Consider the following 20,056-nt stretch of genomic DNA (forward strand, 5'->3'; position numbering starts at 1 on the left):
GGATAAGGAACTAAGTGAGTACAGGGGCGAAGAACACGACTTCAAATCCTGACCACACTTACCCTCCTGTACCTTCCTTTATTTGTAAAAGGGGGATAACAACAATCCTGTCTTTTCTGAATGTTGTGAAGATTAAGTTCCTATAATAAATACTAGGTTCCTGAAACCACGCCTGGTTAGCGGTCTTCATTATTTTATTGCCTTTTTTTTTTTTTTTTTTTAACATTTCAATTCCAGCACAGGCCTTTCTTTGAAGATAGCTCTAGAAGGAGTGTTAAGAGGGGTGGTGCATTTACATCCAAAAATATGTAAGAACTCATATAACTCAACAGCAGAAGAACCAATCTGATTAAAAGTCAGGTGGAGCATCTGAATAGACATTTTTCCAAAGAAGACATACAGATGACCAAAAGGTACATGAAAAGGTGTCCAACGTCGCTAAGCATCAGAGAAGTGCTAATCAAAACCACAGTGAGATGTCACCTCACACCTGTGAAAATGGCTATGGAGAAGATAAGAGTAAGAAGAGGGGATGAGGACGTGGAGACAGGGGAGCCCTGGGCACTGCTGGTGGGAATGTAAATTGGTCCAGCCACTTACTTATGGAAAACAGTATTGAGGTTTCTCAAAGGATTAAAAACAGAACTACCATATGATCCAGCAATTCCACTTCCAAGTATTTATCCAAAGAAAATGAAAACACTAATTTGAACAGATATACGCACCTCATGTTCATACCAGCATTATTTATAATAGCCAAGATATGGAAACAACCTAAGTGTCTATCAATGGATGAATGGATAAAAAAGATGTGATGTATGTGCACGCCCCCCCCCCACACTGGAATATTACATAGCCATAAAAAAGGACATCCTGCCATTTGCGACAACATGGTTGGAACTTAACTTGAGGTATTATGCTAAGTGAAATAAGTCAGAGAAACACAATTACCGTAGGATCTCACTTACATGTGGAATCTTGAAAAAACAACAAAAAAACAAAACAAAACAAAACAAAAACCACCAAGAGAACAGACTGGTGGTTGCCAGAGATGAGAGTGGGGATTGAGCAAAACAGGTAAAGGGTATCAAAAGGTACAAATTTCCAGTTATAAATAAGTCATGGGGACGTATCGTACAGCACGGTGACTATAGTTAATAACACTATTGTATATTTGCAAGTTGCTAAGAGAGATCTTTCTCATGACAAGAAAAAATATTTTCTAACTCTATGGTGATGGATGTTAACTAGACTTACTTTGGTGATCATTTCACAATACACACAAACGTTGAATCATTATGTTGTACACCTAAAACTAATATATCAATTACACCTCAATAAAAAATTAAAAAATTGAATTTACAAAGAGGGGTGCCTTTTTAAAGTCTGAGTTCATATATAAAAAGGATCAATGCATCCAGCAAAACTGCCTTTCTCTACTCTCTAAAGTGCCACCACCTCATTCAATTAAAAATACTTCACAGACTTCTCAATGCCCCTAACATAGTATATCATGATTCTTTCCTTATTTTATTTCCAATGTAAACATCTCAAGAGCAGAGACAACACAATGTCTCACTTATATTTATACCCTTATTCAGTAGTAAAACTCCTCGCGTACAAGCCAATAGCTACACAGTTCCGTTTACTCACTGACTGTTTATTGAGGACCAAGGTAAGCCAGACACTGTCCAGAGCGATGGAGATACAACAGTAAGAGAAACATACAAGATCTATCTGGGGGCTTATAATCTTTGAGGAAAATACAAAACAAGCAAGTAAACACATTTTTTATAAGTGACTAGGTTGCAGTAACTGCAGTGAACAAACCCACCAGAGTGATATATGATGAAGAGTAATAGGATTTAATCCAAACACCCTATTTTAATAGACCCAGACATTCTCAAAGGGCATTTCCCCCAAACCCAACACATTAACAAGATCAACTGAGAACCAGAAAGGCCTATAATCAACTTCAATGCAATCCAGAGCCTATCCATTTTATACAACACATGGACTATTAGCATCCTAGTATATATTCTACATATTCCTAACAAACAGGTATGGGGGTGAATTTCATTCTAACAGAAGCCTTTGGGGCACCTGGGTGGCTCAGCCGGTTAAGCATCTGCCTTCGGCTCAGGTCATGATCTCAGGGTCCTGGGATCGAGCCCCACATCGGGCTCCCTGCTCTGCGGGAAGCCTGCTTCTCCCTTTCCCACTCCCCCTGCTTGTGTTCCCTCTCTCGCTGTGTCTCTCTCTGTCAAATAAATAAAATCTTAAAAGAAGAAGAAGAAGAAGAAGAAGCCCTTATTTCTAGAGTTATAAAGAAAGGCAGTGGTTCCCAATACGGCCAATTGCTGAATATGTCCATCAGCCATTTATCCAGCGACTGGAATAATACCTGCCAACTCTTAACAGGAATTCAGAGTTAGCTGGAATAACCTGGCTAAGGGTCTGTCTATTATTACCTATTGTTAGTTCAAAAAAAAATTTTTAAAGCAATTTTACTAGATTGAAGTATAATGGACAGGGATAGCACAAAATGTAAAGAGGATTCTGAACCCTGAAACAACTCTTGCCAAGGAACAGACTGACACTCTTTTCAGTTAAAACCATGGGCCACTTGTACAGAAAAAAGCTCACTCAGAATTTAAAAGAAAAAAACAGCCCAAGGGTGGAGCCAAGAGCTGTGGAGAATTAATTCGAGGCTTACTCAAGGGACTGGTGATTTCTCAGCTAAACTTCAGAATCTCAATGGACCAGGTCCTACTGTGTGACTCCTACTTCCCCTCTTTAGAGAGGGAGATACTCTGTCTCACAACTGTGTGTTTGGTGTGTGCAAGGCACATAACTTGTCTCCTTAGTTCATAGGTCTTTAGACTGAGAAGTACTTGACACAAGGAACCTCATTCAAGGAGCCAAATACACATCTGGACCTGATTTTGATAATGGGATCCTGGGGCTCAAGCCTGACCTGGAAGCAGTAACAGGATGAAAATACTGGAGTTTGGGGGAGTATTTTGCATGTGGGGAGGGATATAGATTTTAAAATGATTTAACACTTATCCGGGGCTGATGTACTGTACTGCTTAAATTCTGTTACATAGGTCATACCTACACTGGGTGGACAATTGCGCAGGAGTAAAAAACATCTCTACTGTGGAAAGAAATGGGTTGTCACACCAATGATTTCTATCACCCCTGTGTATTTGCTGTGGAAGAACCTAAGAAAAATTTCTTGCTCCCAGGAGCCTTGTGAAACAATGTGATACTCTGACTGCATGAGCTTCTTCAATTATTGGCCACATATACACAGGAGACAAACAAGCAAGCAGAAGGGGGAAAAGAAGTCATGAAAGGCTAGTTCAAATTTTTATGCAAAAATAAATAGGTAAAAGAGATGATGGGGTTAAAATATACTCTATGGCTACCAAAGAAATTCCCACTGGCTGCAAACACCTAAAAGATAATATATAAGAATATCCAGATTCTAAAGTACTAGAGAAATAAATATAGAAGGTATTTATAAATTAGCAATTTATAAATTTATAAATTAACAATTACAACTCCGCTTGTCTCATGCTTTTTTTAGTTTTAAACGTGTGGACTTTATAAAGATCCAACATGAGACCTGACAGATAGATCATTTCTACTGAAAAACTATAATTATTACCTGATCAAAGAGCCATGGCTATGGCCCACTAGGTAATGCTAGTAATGCACTTTAATGTGTGTTAATAATTGTAAAGAAAAGAAATCTAAGAGGGTACATAGCTAGCCAAGAGTGATTGCTTTCACACAGAACAAGCTATCTTTCTCATTATTTCATTCCAAATGGCTAAGAACTTAGGAAAGGGATTTGTTGCCAAAATATTCCCTAGAGCAGGTAATCACAAAATGCTGTATACTTCCATAGCTGGGTTACGGAAGCAGTTCTGAATCTGTCACAGGGGCAAAAAAGGACACAAAAAGGATAACAGCGCATGAAAAATTACATTGGATTAAAAAAGTATTCCTACAATCGGACACACAAAGATAGTTTGGCAACTGCAAGGAGCGTTAAAAAGCATTGTGTTTCTCCTTGACCTCATTTCCCGAAGGCCACTCCAGCCACAAAAGGGTCAGGAGGAATCGTGCACCTGCTCTTCCACCTGTCACACTAAATGGTTGAGGCTCAAATAAAAACACGTGCGAATGCACTTTTATCAAAGATAAAAGGGTAAAGAAATGAAAATGCCACATGAGTAACAAAGAAAGTATTAAGTGTCATTTGTTGTAAGAATATTTCATGTTCTCAATATATATGTTTGGAACTCTGATCAAAACGAGATCCACATCATCTGTAAATTTCATGAATTTCTGATATGCTAGCATATGAAACACACAATACATAAACTAAACTTGAATTTAATTTTAATGGAGAAGTAGAGTATAACCCTGAAGACAGAATATTTCTGTGCCTTAAATACTCCTGGGTTAAGTCTTCAACTCTGTCACCTGCCAGCTAAATGTCTATGAGTCAGTTATTGAGACTCTCCAAGCCTCAGTTTGTTTGCTCATTTGTAAAATGAGACCAAGAACCCTAAGAGAATTTCTTGGAAGGTTTCATTCCATAGTAAATAAAGAAAACAAAACTAATCCTCCTGAAGAAATTCATGTCATTTTTGAGAAAAGCCAAGGGATCTAGGCCCCTCCCCAGTTTGCATTTTCCAGCTAAGCAGCAGGGGGTACCCACTCCCCTCACCCCCTTAAATCTAATAACCAGAAAAGCAAGAATTACAGACTCATGTGTGGAACTGGGCAGCTGCTTGGGGACGGGTAAGGTGGTGATGGGTTGTACAGAAATGACGTGCAGTCCAAACTCGACTAGATAAAAATAGTAATTAATAATAATAATAATAATAATAATAGCAGCCGCTGGTATTATTATTAAGTTCAGGCAATCCTCATGATTTTCTCCTAGATACAAATTACATATAATACTGAGATCATACCTATCTCTAAGTATGTTACTGCCTGCTTACTTTTAATGAAGGACTTGCCCCACTGTGAAGCCAAGTTTTAAAAGTGTATTTATGTCCCTCTTCACTAGGTTCAGTGTCCTGAGTGCCTCAGGATCCCACCACAGGCTTCTCGGCTCGCCTAGTTAAGCAGTCAATATTCAGTGAGAGTCTCACTGTGATAATCACCAGGGCCTGTGGCAAAGATTAAAGATCTGATTTTATTGTGGTCTAGGAGCAAAGAAGGTAATGAGGAACAGGACGATGAGGACCATGGGGGATCCAGGGAAACAGGTGGGGCGGGGGGAGAGATTGAGAATAAAGCTGTGTGGAGTAAATGTCACATTTATGGCCCATTTCCTCACAAAAAGGATTTAAAGTAGCTTAGCAAAATAAAAAGGATTATTCTTTTTAATTAAGAAAACAAATAAAGAGTGGGAAATACAGACTTAGAAGAAAAAAGAGACACAGGTAAAAATATGCATCAGTGCAGAGCTTCTAGGACCCGGGGAAGATGGTGTGTTTCTAGTCAAAGTGATGAAGACAATACCGTAATTATCAAGAGAAAGGAGAATATTTCGGGGAGTCTGGGTCACTTAGTCGGTTAAGGGACTGACTCTTGGCTTCAGCTCAGGTTATGATCTCAGGGTCCTGGGATCGAGCCCCATGTCGGGCTCTGCACTCAGCAGGGAGTCTGCTTGAGATTCTCTCTCGCTCTCCCTCTGCCCCTCCTGCTCATGCTCTCTGTCTCAAATAAATAAATAAACCAGGAAGGAGGGGAGGGGAGGGGAGGGGAGGAGAGGGAAGGGAAGGGAAGGGAAGGGAAGGGAAGGGAAGAAGGAAGGGAAGGGAGGAAGGGAAGGAAGGGAGGGAGGGAGGAAGGGAGGGAGGGGAGGAAGGGAGGAAGAGAGGGAGGGAAAGGAAGGAAAGGAAGAAGGGAAGGAAGGATGGACAAACATCTCTTCCAGGTCAACAAAGCCACTTCCGTGACAAATTCTCGGGACATATGAGGTGGAACTTGGGGGGCGGCCCCCTGCACCCTCAGCCAGACCTTCATAGTGAATGGAAGAGCTGAACTCCGGAGAGTCCTCTAATTCTCCCGAGGGAAGCACAGTTTGTGTTTTCTGATGAAAGACACATGTGCATCTCCCTTTCTGGGAGGATGGAGAACTAGGTACTCAGGATGATTCTCCTGCTAACACGTGAAAAATGCTGAGCGAAAACAAGTGAGAGGAAAACCTGCACCACTGACCAGTCAGAACATAAAGACTATTCCAGAGGCCAAGAGCAAAACAGCAACAGGAATCCAAGGAGCCCTGAGGCTGAACTCTGATGGCTACGACCTGTGATCGGCCTTCTAGGCAGGGCCTGGATCGCACTGACGCAGGCCCATGAGGAGATCACTGCACTAAGCTGAAAATAAAAAGGGGACACCTCCAGGGTCAGGGCGAACCAGCAAGCAAACATGCCAAGGTCAAGACAGTTTCACAAGGTGAGAGGTGAAAAATCTCTTCCCGGACAATTTGTAAACACAGCTGATCTTCACACAGGATTAAGGTCAGACATCACATTATTTCTGAGGTCTGAAAAACCTCAAGGTGAGAACTAATTTCAAAGCGAACCCCTTACCTTGGTATCGCCCCTAGGCATTTGACAGAAGCAAACAAATATCACACTTAATAAGGATACATTTGACTATTCCCATTAAGACTTCTTATCATCAACATTACAGCATTGTTCTAGAGGTTCTCACTAACGTATAACCAGAAAAAAGAAAAATTAAAAAAAAAAAATTAAAAAAAGAAAAATTAAAAAAAAATTTAAAAATACAATTTAAATAGGAACAGATAAACTGTTATTCACTGGTGACATCTGTCTAGAAAATCCCATATAACCAACTGCAAAATTATGTGAATCACGATGCACATTTTTAAAAACCATAATCAAGGAAAATTGAACAAGGACTAAATATTTGATGGTATTAAGGACTCAGAGCTCATTTGAATGACATAATTAACAGTATCATGGTTCTATTTTAAAGTTCCTGATTATTTCAGAAAAATTATGGATGAAATAGGACATCTAGAATTTGGTATTAAATGTTCCTGCACTGAAAAAGGAAAACAAGAAAGAAGAAAGGAAGCAAGAAAAAGAGAGAGGAAAAAAAAAGAGAGAGAGAGTGGATGGAATGGGGACAAAGGGAAGTCAGTGGACAGATGAAACAAGATTTCAAGTCTGGTGAAAGGTAAGACGTAGATATTAATGATAATTAATATCATTATCCTTTGGAATTTCTCCTACCCTTTTGGAATTTTCCAATAAGAAGTTTCTGGGGCACCTGCGTGGTTCACTCAGTTACGCATCTACCTTCAGCTCAGACCATGATCTCGGGGTGCTGGGATCAAGTCCTGCATCAGGCTCCCTGCTGAGTGGGGAGTCTGCTTCTCCCACTCCTTCTGTGCTTTCTCTCCCTCTCTCGCTCTCTTTCAAATAAACAAAATCTTAAAAAAAAAAAAAAAAGTTTCTGAAAAGTTTTTAGGAAGTTAAGCCCAAAGAATACTTTTTCTAATAAGCAGGACAGGGTTAGAAAGAGAAGTTACTACAGTTTCTCAAAGCTGGTGCAAAGTCATGCCACCCCGTATCTCAGTCTAACTGCAATCCTCAGACCTCCCTGCAGACATACTGAATCAGAAACTCAGGATGCAGGCCCACCAACCCATTTAACAAATCTTCCAGGGGATTCGGATACACACTCAAGTTTTAGAAACAATGTTCTAGAAAGGATAACGAAGCCAGGCCCGGGATCTCGGACCAGCTTAACAATACAGAGAAGTCTGACACAATCAAGAAAAAAAACACTAGCGCTACTGGGTGCCTGGGTGGCTCAGTCGTTAAGCGTCTGCCTTCGGCTCAGGTCATGATCCCAGGGTCCTGGGATCGAGCCCCGCATCGGGCTCCCTGCTCGGCCGGAAACCTGCTTCTCCCACTCCCCCTGCTTGTGTTCTCTCTCACGCTGTCTCTCTCTCTCTCTCTCTCTGTCAATTAAATAAATAAATAAATAAAATCTTTAAAAAAAAAAACAAAACAAAACATAACTGTTCATACAGAAGTGATTATGTTTTAAGATAAGTACGTGAACAACTTTACATTTGTACATAAAAATGTGCCAAATGCTCAGAGATTTACAACGAGAGCACTACGATGCATAACCCAATCTGATCTTCAGATCCATTCTCGTCTTCTGAAATGCATATATATTGTTATCCTAAGAGAAATCACCACAGTAAATATGGAGCAGACACTTAAATGTGCCTGACAGACAACCTTCAGCTGTTTTTAAAGGACCCCACTAAATACACCATTTAGACCTGGTAGCTGCAGAGCTTTCGGCACCCACCCTAAGACTGCAGAGCACGGGTCTGTGCTGCCTGAACTCAATCACAGGTTAAAAAGCAATTGCCTCACAATATTGTGTGTATGAATTATTCATAGCAGAGAAACTTTTTGGACATAATGCAAAAAATCAATTTAATTATTTGTCCAACTAAGCCGTACACATTTTAGGATACCTTAGAATAATTTCACGGTAATTAACATAAAATGAAGCCCTTAAACCTCATGATTTCTTTTTACTATTCTAATAAATGGCCTACACTTTCACTTTCCAAAGAATCTGACAGGATGGCTGTCACTGCACCACAGGTAATAATATTACATTTATACTTCAATTATGCAATCCTGAAATTTCTCCCGTTTCTTCTATTTATGCTTAATAATTTGCCGTCATTTGTCTCCAAAGTTAATTCAAACTTTACCTCCTATGTCATCAGTGAAAGTGACAGCAACCTCCTCCACACTAACTTTTTAGTTAGATAATTAAAGCACTCTGGTGATTTTTTTTTTTTAAAGGACCTACTACTTCTTAGCTTTTGAGATAAGAATGTTAAGGAGGGCAAACATCATCCCCGTTTTAAGAATAAAGCGCCCAATGGGCGCCTGGGTGGCTCAGTTGGTTAAGCGACTGCCTTCGGCTCAGGTCATGATCCTGGAGTCCCTAGATCGAGTCCCACATCGGGCTCCCTGCTCAGCAGGGAGCCTGCTTCTCCCTCTGACCCTCCCCCCTCTCATGTGCTCTCTCTCTCTCTCTCCTCATTCTCTCTGTCTCAAATAAATAAATAAAATCTTTAAAAAAAAAAAAAAGAATAAAGCGCCCAAGGTTAATAAGTAACTCATGAAACTGTATCTACCTCCAGTTCTCAACAAGATGCTTCTACCTGAGCACACGCCAAAGTGGCAGCCCACACAGTGGTAAACATGGTAAAATGTACACTTTCTGGGCATAACACTGCTCTTCACTAGCTGGGAGGCACACAAAGCTCCTTCACATCCAAACAGGGCAGCGTGGGAACAAATTGGCATTATATGATGGCAAACTATTTTTTAGTGTCCACATTCCAGATCATATTCCAATTATTCCAGTGACTCAAACCATCCCACTTCCATGCATACGTCTAATCATGTGGCAGCTAACCCGTGATTACAATGAATAATGGAGGGCAGTCCTACCACAGAGCCGGAATCCAGACAGCTTCTCCCACCGCCGGGAAAATTTACCACCGGAAGCAGGCTGTGGCCCAGAGAGACAAGCAAGTACCAAGACCGTTCTTGAGAAAACTGTGGTCTGAAGTTCAGACAGAAACACTGAAATGCTATCTCATTATCAAGTGGTCCCGTTGACCTGAGTCCCATGTAAAGACATGTGACTATTTTCCTTCCTTTAGTAACTACATCATATTAAAGAAAGCACCTAAGGTACTGGGACTGTAGCTCCAAATCCCCAAACTTATCACCAAAATGCAAGATATTAATAGATAGTCTACAAAAAAAAAAAAAAAGTTTCCTTGGTTTAAATGAATTGGAAAAACAAGGCATAGTATTTACCTTTTAACATTACTAATGAATCTGAGATGTCCCACATAAAGAACTATATGAGACTTTGTTCACTCCAGTGTTTTCCCCACAGCTGTACGTGGAGTTCTTCCAGAATTCCACGACAGGGCAACACTACCAAAAAGTGAGCATGATACAGCAGAAAGCCTCTGGATTACACACACAGGACTCCTGGGTTCTGTGTTCAGCCCCACCCTAACCTCGCCATATAGAAACTCAGGGAAATCATTTAATTTTCTTTGGGTGTCTGTTCATGACTTAATCTAGATTTTATCTATCTCTAAAATCCATTTTTGCGTGACTCTATCACATAAGAAACAGTTACCTATCAAGTTCTCAGGTAGCTTGAAGCTTACAATTTAAGAACACATTAATCTGCATCTAAAAACTGACTCAAAACATTATTTTCTGCTCATTCATTCTTAAAATGGTAGTTGTCAATGTTTTCACCTAAAGGATATCATAGTTTTAAGAACACGGCCCTGTTAAAATATACTCGTTTTCAAAGTCACTAAATTTTCCTAACTTGCATATTATAATCATTGAAATTTCAAAAAAGTTCCTAAAAAGTGGTTTCATTTTCCAGGACATTACAAAAGAAATGAAGCCATTCAATACAAGATCTGGGTGACTAAAGCTCACATTAAAGATGGCTGTGCTGCTAACCCATGGCCCCATCTACTCCTGAATATGGTCTCCAGTCCTGACCGTATCTAGTAAGCCTGACCAGAGAATTCAGGCAAATGCAAAGCCCATCCCACAGCCTCACTGGGGCAGAGAACCAAGCCCGCAGTTCTTAGCCAGGGGAAAAAGCCCCCATCCCCATCCTCAGAGCTCTAACAGTTCCCTCGCCCACAAGCAGACGATACCAGCAGGTCCCACCTGCCCAAGGACATGCCCAGCAGACACACCCAGAAACCCAAACAGAGCTGACTGGTGAAAAAACAAACCCGTGAAGGCTAGAAGAGGAGCCCCATTACTCAAATGCATAGACACCAACGCAAGGAATCAAGGATCATGAAAAGTCATGTAACTAGGACACCACCAAAGGAAACTAATAAAGTTCCAATAACTAACTCTAAAATAATGGAGGATCCATGACCTATTAGACAAATAATGTAGAATGATCCTGTTAAGGAAGCTGAGTGAGCTGCAAGAAAACAGAGACAACTACACAAAATGGGGGAACAGTGCATGAACAAAACAGTAAATCAGACAAGGAAACAGTGGCCATTCAAAAACAAACAAATCCTGGAGTTGAAAAATATAATAACTGAAGAATTCAACAGAGTTTCAAAAGTAGACTTGACCATGCAGAAAAAAGAATCAACAACTAGAGAGGATAGGACATTGGAAATTACAGAATCATAGGAGCAAAAAAGGGAATGAAACAGAATGAAAAAAGCCTACAGGAGTTATGGGACACAACAGGAAGACAAAATAAAACAAAACAAAGCAAAATATTCACATTATGGGAATTCCAAAAGGAGAAAAGAAAGAGAAAGGAACAGAAAATATACTTAAAGCAATAATGGCTGAAAACTTTCCAAACCTGGGAAGAGAAATGGACATCCAGGTCGGTGAGGCCCAAAAGACCCCAAAAAGGTTGAACCTGAAAAGGGCTATGCTGAGAAACATTATAATTAAAAAGTCAAAGACAAATAATTTAAGAGCAGTAAGAGAAAAGAGGCAAGTTACATACAAGGGAAACCCCATAAGACTCTCAGTGGATTTCTCAAAAGAAACATTTCTGTCAAGGAGAGAAGATGACATGTTCAAAATACTGAAAGAAAATAACTGTCAACCAGGAATTCTACATCCTGAAAACCTGTCCTTCAGAAACAAAGAAAGGATTAAGACCTTCCCAAACCAACAAAAGCTAAGTGAGTTCATTACCACCAGATCCGCCTTACAAGAAATACTAAAGGGTGTTCTTTGAGTAGAAGTAAAAGAGTGCTAACATCATAAAAACATAAAAAGGTAGTGTAAATCTCACTGGTAATGGTAAATATATAGGCATTTTATATTCTGTAATACGACAATAGTAGTGTATAATTCGCTTAAAACTCTAGTTTCAAAGTTAAGAGTATAGGGGTGCCTGGGTGGCTCAGTCGTTCAGTGTCTGCCTTTGGCTCAGGTCATGATCCCAGGGTCCTGGGATCGAGCCCCACATCGGGGTCCGTGCTCAGTGGGAAGCCTGCTTCTCCCTCTCCCACTCCCCCTGCTTGTGTTCCCTCTCTCGCTGTCTCTCTCTGTCAAATAAATAAATAAAATCTTAAAAAAAAAAGTTAAGTACGTACTTAAAAAACCATAATTACAATTAACATGGTATTTAAAAAAAATTTTTTATGTAAACTCTATGCCACACATAGGGCCCCAACTCATGACCCAAGATCAAGAGTCACATGCTCTACAGACTGAGCCAGCCAGGCATCCCTACATGTTTTTTACATTGTATAACTAATAATAGCAGTAACCTAAAACATGAGGAAGAGGAGATGGAAAAGTGTAAAGCTTACAAACTCTACTAAAGTTGTTATCAGTTTAAAATACGTGTTCTAAGTTTTAAAATATTTTATGTAAGCCTCATGGCAACCACACAGAAAAATCTTGTAGTAATTACACAAAAGAAAACAAGAAGTCAAAACATACTGATACCAAAAGACATCAAAAGAACAAAAAAGCATAAGAATCATAGAATAATGGATCTACAAAACAACCAGAATACAACTAACAAAATGACAACAGTAAGTCCTTAGTGAGGACTATCAATAATTACTTTAAATATAAGAAAATTAAATTCTTCAATTAAAAGACACAGACTGGCTCAAAAGATAAAAACCAAAACCAAAAAAACCCCAAAACCAAAAACAAAAAAATAAAAAACAAGATCCAGCAATATGCTGCATACAGACTTACTTTTGCCCTAAAGATAGAGCTAGACTGAGAGTGAAAGGATGGAAAAAGACATTTCAAGCAAATGGTAACCACAACCAAACAAAACAAAGAGGGTAGCTATATTTGTATTGGACAAAATGGACTTTAAAAGTGGTAAAAAAAAAAAAAAAAAAAAAAAACTTTATACAATGATAAAGAGATCAATATAACAAGAAGATTAACAACTGTAAATCCAACATTGGAACACGTAAATACACAGAGCAAAAACAGAACTACAAGGAGAGACAAACAGTAACACAATAGTAGTTGCCATCTTTGATACCCCACTCTCAACAATGGATAGATCATCCAGAGAATCTAAAGGAAACAGTGGATCTGAATAACACTATAGACGAATTGGGCCTAACAGATGTACACAGAGCATTCTACCCAACAACAGCAGAATACACATTCTTCCCAAGCACACACAGAACATTTCCTAGAATGGACTATAGGTGAGGCCACAAAACAAGTCTTAACAAATTCAAGAAGACTGAGATAATCTTTTCTGCCCACAATGACATGAAACTAGAAATCAGTAGCAAGAGGGAAACTAGAAAATTCACTCACAAACACATGGAAATTAAACAACACTCTACTCAATAACCAATGGATCAAAGATGAAATTAAAGGAAATTAAAAAGGGCTCCTGAGGATCGTGTGGTTGGCTGGCTCAGTTGGTAGACATGTGACTCTTGATCTCTGGGTTGTAAGTTCAAGCCCCATACTTAGCACAGATTACTTAAAAATAAAACCTTAAAAAAAGGTTCTTGACACAAAAATGGAAATACAACATACCAAAACTTGTGAGATGCAGCCAAAGCAGTTCTAAAAGCAAAGTTCACAACAATAAACACCTATATTAAGAAGCAAGAAAGAGGGGCGCCTGGGTGGCTCAGTCGTTAAGCATCTGCCTTTGGCTCAGGTCATGATCCCGGGGTCCTGGGATCGAGCCCCGCATCCGGCTCCCTGCTCAGTGGGAAGCCTGCTTCTCCTCTCCCACTCCCCCTGCTTGTGTTTCCTCTCTCACTGTCTCTCTCTCTGTCAAATAAATAAATAAAATCTTTAAAAAAAAAAAAGCAAGAAAGATCCCAAATGCCTTAAGGATCTAGAAAAAGAAGAGCAAACTGAACTCCAAGGTAGCAGAAGATAATATTTGACAAGGGAGCCAAGAATACTCAATGGAGAAAAGACAGTGCAAACCATTTATCTGGGAAGGGGTTAATACGCAAAATATATAAAGAATTTATATACTCAATAGCCAAAAAAAAAAAAAAAAAAACCACAATTTAAAAATGGGCCTGAAAGAGCAACAGGTACATGAAAAGGTCTTCAATATCACTAGTCATCAGGGAAATACAAATTAAAAGCACAATGAGGCACTACCTCACACTTGGCAGAATGGCCATCACCAAAAAGACAAGAAAATACTGGTAAAAATATGAAGGGGAACCTTTGTGTACTTGATAGAAATGTAAATTTGTACAGCCACTATGCAAAACAATATGGAGGACCCTAAAAAAGTTAAAAATAGAACTACCACTTGATCCTGAAATTCCACTTCTGGAAACATATGCAAAGGAAACAAAAACCCTAACTTGAAAATATATCTGCATCCCCATGTTCATAGCAGCATTATTTATAATAGCCAAGACATGGACACAACCTAAGTATCCATCAATGGATGAAAGGAAAGAAACTGTGATATATACATGCACACACACACACACACACACACACACACAGGAACATTATTCAGCCATAAAAAAATGAGGAAATCCTATCACTTGTTCCAACATGGAGGGACCCTGAAGGCATTATGCTAAGTGAAGTAAATCAGACAGAGAAAGACAAATACATCTGATCTCACTTACATGTAGGCAAAAAGAAACCTCACAGAACGAGAACAAACTTGTGGTTACCAGAGGCAGAGGGTGGGGAGAGGGGAAAGAGGAGGATGGTGGTCAGAAGGTGCAAATTTCCAATCATAAGGGAAGTACTAGGGACGTAAAGCACAAATGGCAACCCAGTGAACTCTGCTGAGTGGTATATAGGGAAGTTGTTACAGTAAGTCCTAAGAGCCCCCATCACACAAAGAAATTTGTTTTCCCTTTTTTTCTTTTCTTTTTATTTTATCTATATGGGAAGATGGATGTGAGCCTAACTTACTGTGGTGATCATTTCACAATATTTGTACATCAAACCATCAGGCTGTTAAACTTACACAGTGATGAATGTTTATTTCTCAATAAAACTGGAAAAAAGAGCGAGAGAGCGAGAAAGAGAGAGAGAGAGAGAAGGACGAACACATGGCTGTGTGGGGAAGAAAAATCCCAAAATGCCCGAGAGGTAGCTGCAGCCAACCCACAGTGTGGACACAGGCTGGCTTTGCGCTATCACGATATTCCAAGAAACTGATTGTTCACCTCTGTTCCCTCCAACAACAGATGACTGTACTAAATGGAGCATAAATTTCTCCACAACAGTTTTGGAAATTAAAAAGTGCATTTAATTGAAATACAGCAAACATAAAGAGGCTTTAAAAATAGAGATTCAGCTCTACCACATGACCATATGTTGACATGCTAGATGCTACAAAGGTGAACCAGAAAAATACCTCTTTGGACTTTTCCTCTTTGGTAAATCTTCCAAATTTTTCTATCATTTCAGCCACAAATATAACATCCATCTTGTCAGAAAAATTGGCGGCTTCCACGGTGTAAGCCAGTAACTGTCGGGCTGTGGCCACAGCATTCGTAAGATTGAGAGGCATCTATATTAAAAAGGCAAAAATGAACAACGAATTTTGACATTTTATCTTTGCATTTCCAAACATGGCAACGAATTCAAACTCTTTAGCATTTATCACCAGGACCTTCTTAAAACGCTTTCTCAAACCTGAGGAAAGCGGAATTCTAATGGTAACTAACCGGAAGGAATTTTTTTTTTAACTTTGAAATACAATAATACATCAAAACACATCTGGTAAACATGCTGCACCATCTCTCCCTCTCTACTTATCCAAATTCTACACATACTCAATGCCAATTGCGTAGTAAAGCCTTTCCTGAGTATTCCGACTGGGAGGGATCAATAACTCCCCTGGAGCCCCTGCGCATGGGAGGAAGAAGCATTTATCTATACTGCCATGCACGTCCAGTAATGGTCTACATTTGCTTATTTATTGACTTACACACAACTTGGCACCAACCATTCCACAAAGGGTGTAACAGGTACCAAGGAGCATAAGAAAATGTGTAACACAGAAACCATCTTCCAACTGCTTCCAATCTGGTCAGGTTAAAAACGGAGGCATAAGAGCGGAGACAAGAAAAGGCGTCTGAGGGGTACAAGTATGACAAGGGATCACTGGTGACAAAGAGATTATAAAAGAAGCCCAAGAGGTGGCTTCCCAGATGGATTTGAAGGACGGTTGGGATTTGGTCCAGTGGCTACAGATGATAAAGATATTCAAACAAAGGCAGCCATTGGAAAGGAAAACGGACACCAGGGAGGGCCCTGAAGACCGGAGGCGGTGACAAGGCTTGATCCCGAAGACAGATGGACTGAATGTAACACCAAATCCTTATGCTTTACTAGTATTTAAAACACACACACACACCTGGTATTTCAACTAAAATACATTAACAACCTCAGCAAAGGGGAAGACTTTGTAGTTACCTGATTAAACATATAAAGCACCCTAGTGACATCGTTTGCATACTGGCAGCGAGAATAATCATCATCCGCCCAGAAGCCCCCTCTATCGCATCTGCGCCACGCCTTCCTCTCATCCTGCGGGTTTCCGGGGTAGATCCCACTGCCGTGGGTATTCCGAGTGCACTGAAGGTACGCCGTAATGCCTGCTAACGTTCTGGGCCATCTAGACAGATGAAGACAAAACAGGATGTGAAAACCGACGTGGACACAAATCACAGCGGAGGAACACTGAGGATCAGGACAGATCATGGAAAATCATGGAGAAAAATCAAGAAGAAATGGATTCCTTCAGAACAGAGAGTTTAAAAAAAAATTAAAAGGTTAGCATGGACTAAGCTGTTTTAAACTATCAGCCACATTTATTTTAATACCGTAGGATATTTTCTTAAGATGTTCTAAATGTTGCTATAAACACACAGCAAAATGGTCTTACATCCAGTTAAAAAAAAAAAAAAAAAGAAAACCAGTTCAACAGATGGCACAGAAGCGGGGTTCCCAGATGTGCCGACAGTTCACTCCAGCAGGTGCAGGACTGCTCTCCTTGGCAAGGCCTGCCTGCCACCCTGGGGGGCCCTTCAGTGGCACCTAGGAATTTGGGACTTGGAGTATTCCTATGAACAGTTAACCAGTAAGGGTTGTTCACCATGCCTAGACTGTTTGGAGAAGCAGTACGGTTTATGCTGAAACTTGCTTTCTTCCCAGGAGTCTGAAATTTTGGTACATGCCAGAGGGTGCCTGCCTATGCTACCAGCAAGAAGAACTTTGGATACTGAGTCTCCAAAGGGCTTCCCTGGGCAGCAACACTGTATCCACTTCTATACAGTGTTGCTGCCCTTTCGTGGCTGGAGGAGGAATACCAAGAAGCCTGCCCTTGGATCTCTCCAGGATGCACCTATGTCTTTCCCCTTGTTATCCAGCAACCTACCTTACTATATAACCAAAATCTATCTTAGCTGTGACTACAACTACATGCTGGGTACCATGAGTCCTCCTAGCAAATTTCTGCACGTGGGGGCGGTCTAGCAGACCTGCAACACAGTATACAACTGAATTTATCTGGGAGAAGGGACCCCCTATGCAGGAGACTACACAAATCTGTGGGCATGGATTGTCACTAGCAGTTGGGAGAAATCTTTGTCATTTGAGCTCCCTTTCTACAAAACTGGGAATGAACTGAATATATTTAATAAAAGTTACAGTTGACCTATAACATAAGAACTGATAAATTAGAATAGCAGTCATACCAAAATATAATTCATTACCAAAATCTGCATAAACAGATTAAGCAACACTAAGCTAAATCTTATTAATGCAGTGAAAGTTTAACTGCATAATATACTAAGGAGTATCAAAAGCTAATTCATTAATCAGTCAAATAATCAGATTCTTCTGTTTTTAAAAATGTAAAATAGTCAAATTATGAGCAAAAATAGAAAATCCACCATAAATGGAAAACATTATGATTACTTAATAAAAGATGCAGAATATAACAAAATTCACAAATGTTACCTGTTTTTTAAGTATACAGTATAAATATTATCTATTAACAGTTAATCTACATAAAGGACTTATCCATTGGCAATAATAAATGCTAATTTCCATATACTTTCATCAGGGAGAATTTTTTTTTTTAAAGGACAAAAGACAGTTTTTAAAAAAAAGCATTTAAGAACTAGCTGAGCTAAAGATGTTGCTACTGCTTCTTCACCTTGGATTTATTTTTTATTTTTATTTATTTATTCTTTAAAATTTATTTAAGTTCAATTCATTAACATATAATGTATTATTGGTTTCAGAGACAGAGTTCAGTGATTCATCAGTCTTATATAATACCCAGTGCTCATTACATCATGTGCCCTCCTTAATGCCCATCACCCAGTTACCCCATCCCTCCATCCTCCTCCCCTGCAGCAACCCTCAGTTTGTTTCCTATGATTAAGAGTATTTTATGGTTTGTCTCCCTCTCTGATTTCGTCTTGTTTTATTTTGTCCTCTCTTCCCCTATGGTCCTCTGTTTTGTTTCTTAAATTCCACATATGAGTGAAATCATTCACCTTGGATTTAAAAGATTAATACCAAAGGGTTTTCTTACCCTTAAAACTTGGGTAGTAGGAGTACCAATCATAGGAGTACAAACTGGGTATTCAACAAACTTACGCTGCTTTAAAGAGCAACATATTTCCTTTCATTTACATCAACTATAAAGTCATTATTAAAATCCTGAACATAAAAAACATTAAATAAGTAATATATTTAAAAGAACAACCTTGCAAGTAAGCAGAGTCTAAGGCAAAAGCTGTTACCTCCCACAAATTTTAAATTTTCTATTTAAAAAAACTGTAGTATCTCACTCATTCTGCTTATCTCAATATAGAGTCCAACAGCAGTGGCTCCCAGAGTTTCAGACCGTCCAAAAGCTTTCATCCCCCAAAGTCCTTCCTGCTTAGGACCAAACTGGGGAGGATAGTGAACTTGGCTTTCTCCTAATTATCATGTCTACTTAACTGCCAATAGTTAAAAGTATCTTAGCAATACAAAACCTTCCAAAGGTCATCCATAAAAGAGCCCTTAAAAAAAACAGGACATACCATTAGCCTTTCTGAATTCTGCAATTTTAGTAGAATTTCCAAAATGTTTCCCTAAGGTTAGTGGTTCTTAATTTTTACAACAAACCGCTAAACATGAAACACTCTGTCTGCAGAGACGTTAAATCAACACGTCTGAGATAAAGTCCAGGCACCTTTTCTTCTTAATCTTCATATATGACTCTGACATCAGTGTTCTGAAGGGCAGTCCTTAGATATATAAGGATATATATATGAAAACACAGATATTTCTCAAATTTTCTTCTTGAGGATAGTAGACCAATTATGCACTTTAAGAATAAAAACAGATATGGGCAAATCATTTTTCCAGCATTCTCCATGTCACTGACCTGAAATCCCCTTTATTGTTTACCACCCTCTCGGGAGGACAGTACTGTGCAGAGCTTTCTAATACCACGATATCGACAGTTCTTGTATTGTTCCCGCGTTTGGTCTGGACGTGACAGCCCCAATTTCCAGTCGATCCAGCCTGAATATTAGAAATGGTTAGGGCACTGCATGGAGAAAGATTTTAAAGAGAGAGAAAAAAATGGTTAGACAAAAAAGGGAGACAACGAGGCTTCTATCATTCATTCAGCAAGTATGTCTGAACGCACAGTGTGGGCAAAGCACTTGCTAGATAAAAACAAATTTAAAAAACTCTCCCTTGGGCGCCTGGGTGGCTCAGGCGGTTAAGCATCTGCCTTCGGCTCAGGTCTTGATCCTGGAGTCCCCGGATCGAGTCCCACATCGGGCTCCCTGCTCAGTAAGGAGTGTGCTTCTCCCTCTGTCCCTCAACCTGCTCTCATGCTCTCTCTCTCTCTCTCAAATAAATCAATAAAATCTTTAAAAAAAAAAAAA

General features: G+C 39.6%; 1 protein-coding gene across 2 annotated transcripts in view; it reads right to left on the bottom strand.

Annotated features, from left to right (window-relative positions):
• ADGRA3 (adhesion G protein-coupled receptor A3) overlaps positions 1 to 20,056 on the bottom strand; it is a 132,025-nt gene that overhangs the window by 43,087 nt on the left and 68,882 nt on the right. For both annotated transcript variants that reach the window (XM_032400098.1, XM_032400097.1), the window contains 3 exons: positions 19,546 to 19,710; positions 16,572 to 16,773; positions 15,508 to 15,663 (listed from right to left, as the gene is read on the bottom strand). In XM_032400098.1, the coding sequence (XP_032255989.1) occupies positions 15,508 to 15,663; positions 16,572 to 16,773; positions 19,546 to 19,710 (523 nt within the window). The remainder of the gene's footprint in view (positions 1 to 15,507; positions 15,664 to 16,571; positions 16,774 to 19,545; positions 19,711 to 20,056) is intronic.

Source organism: Phoca vitulina, unplaced genomic scaffold (assembly GCF_004348235.1).
Source record: "Phoca vitulina isolate PV1807 unplaced genomic scaffold, GSC_HSeal_1.0 scaffold3, whole genome shotgun sequence".
Lineage (NCBI taxonomy): Eukaryota > Metazoa > Chordata > Mammalia > Carnivora > Phocidae > Phoca > Phoca vitulina.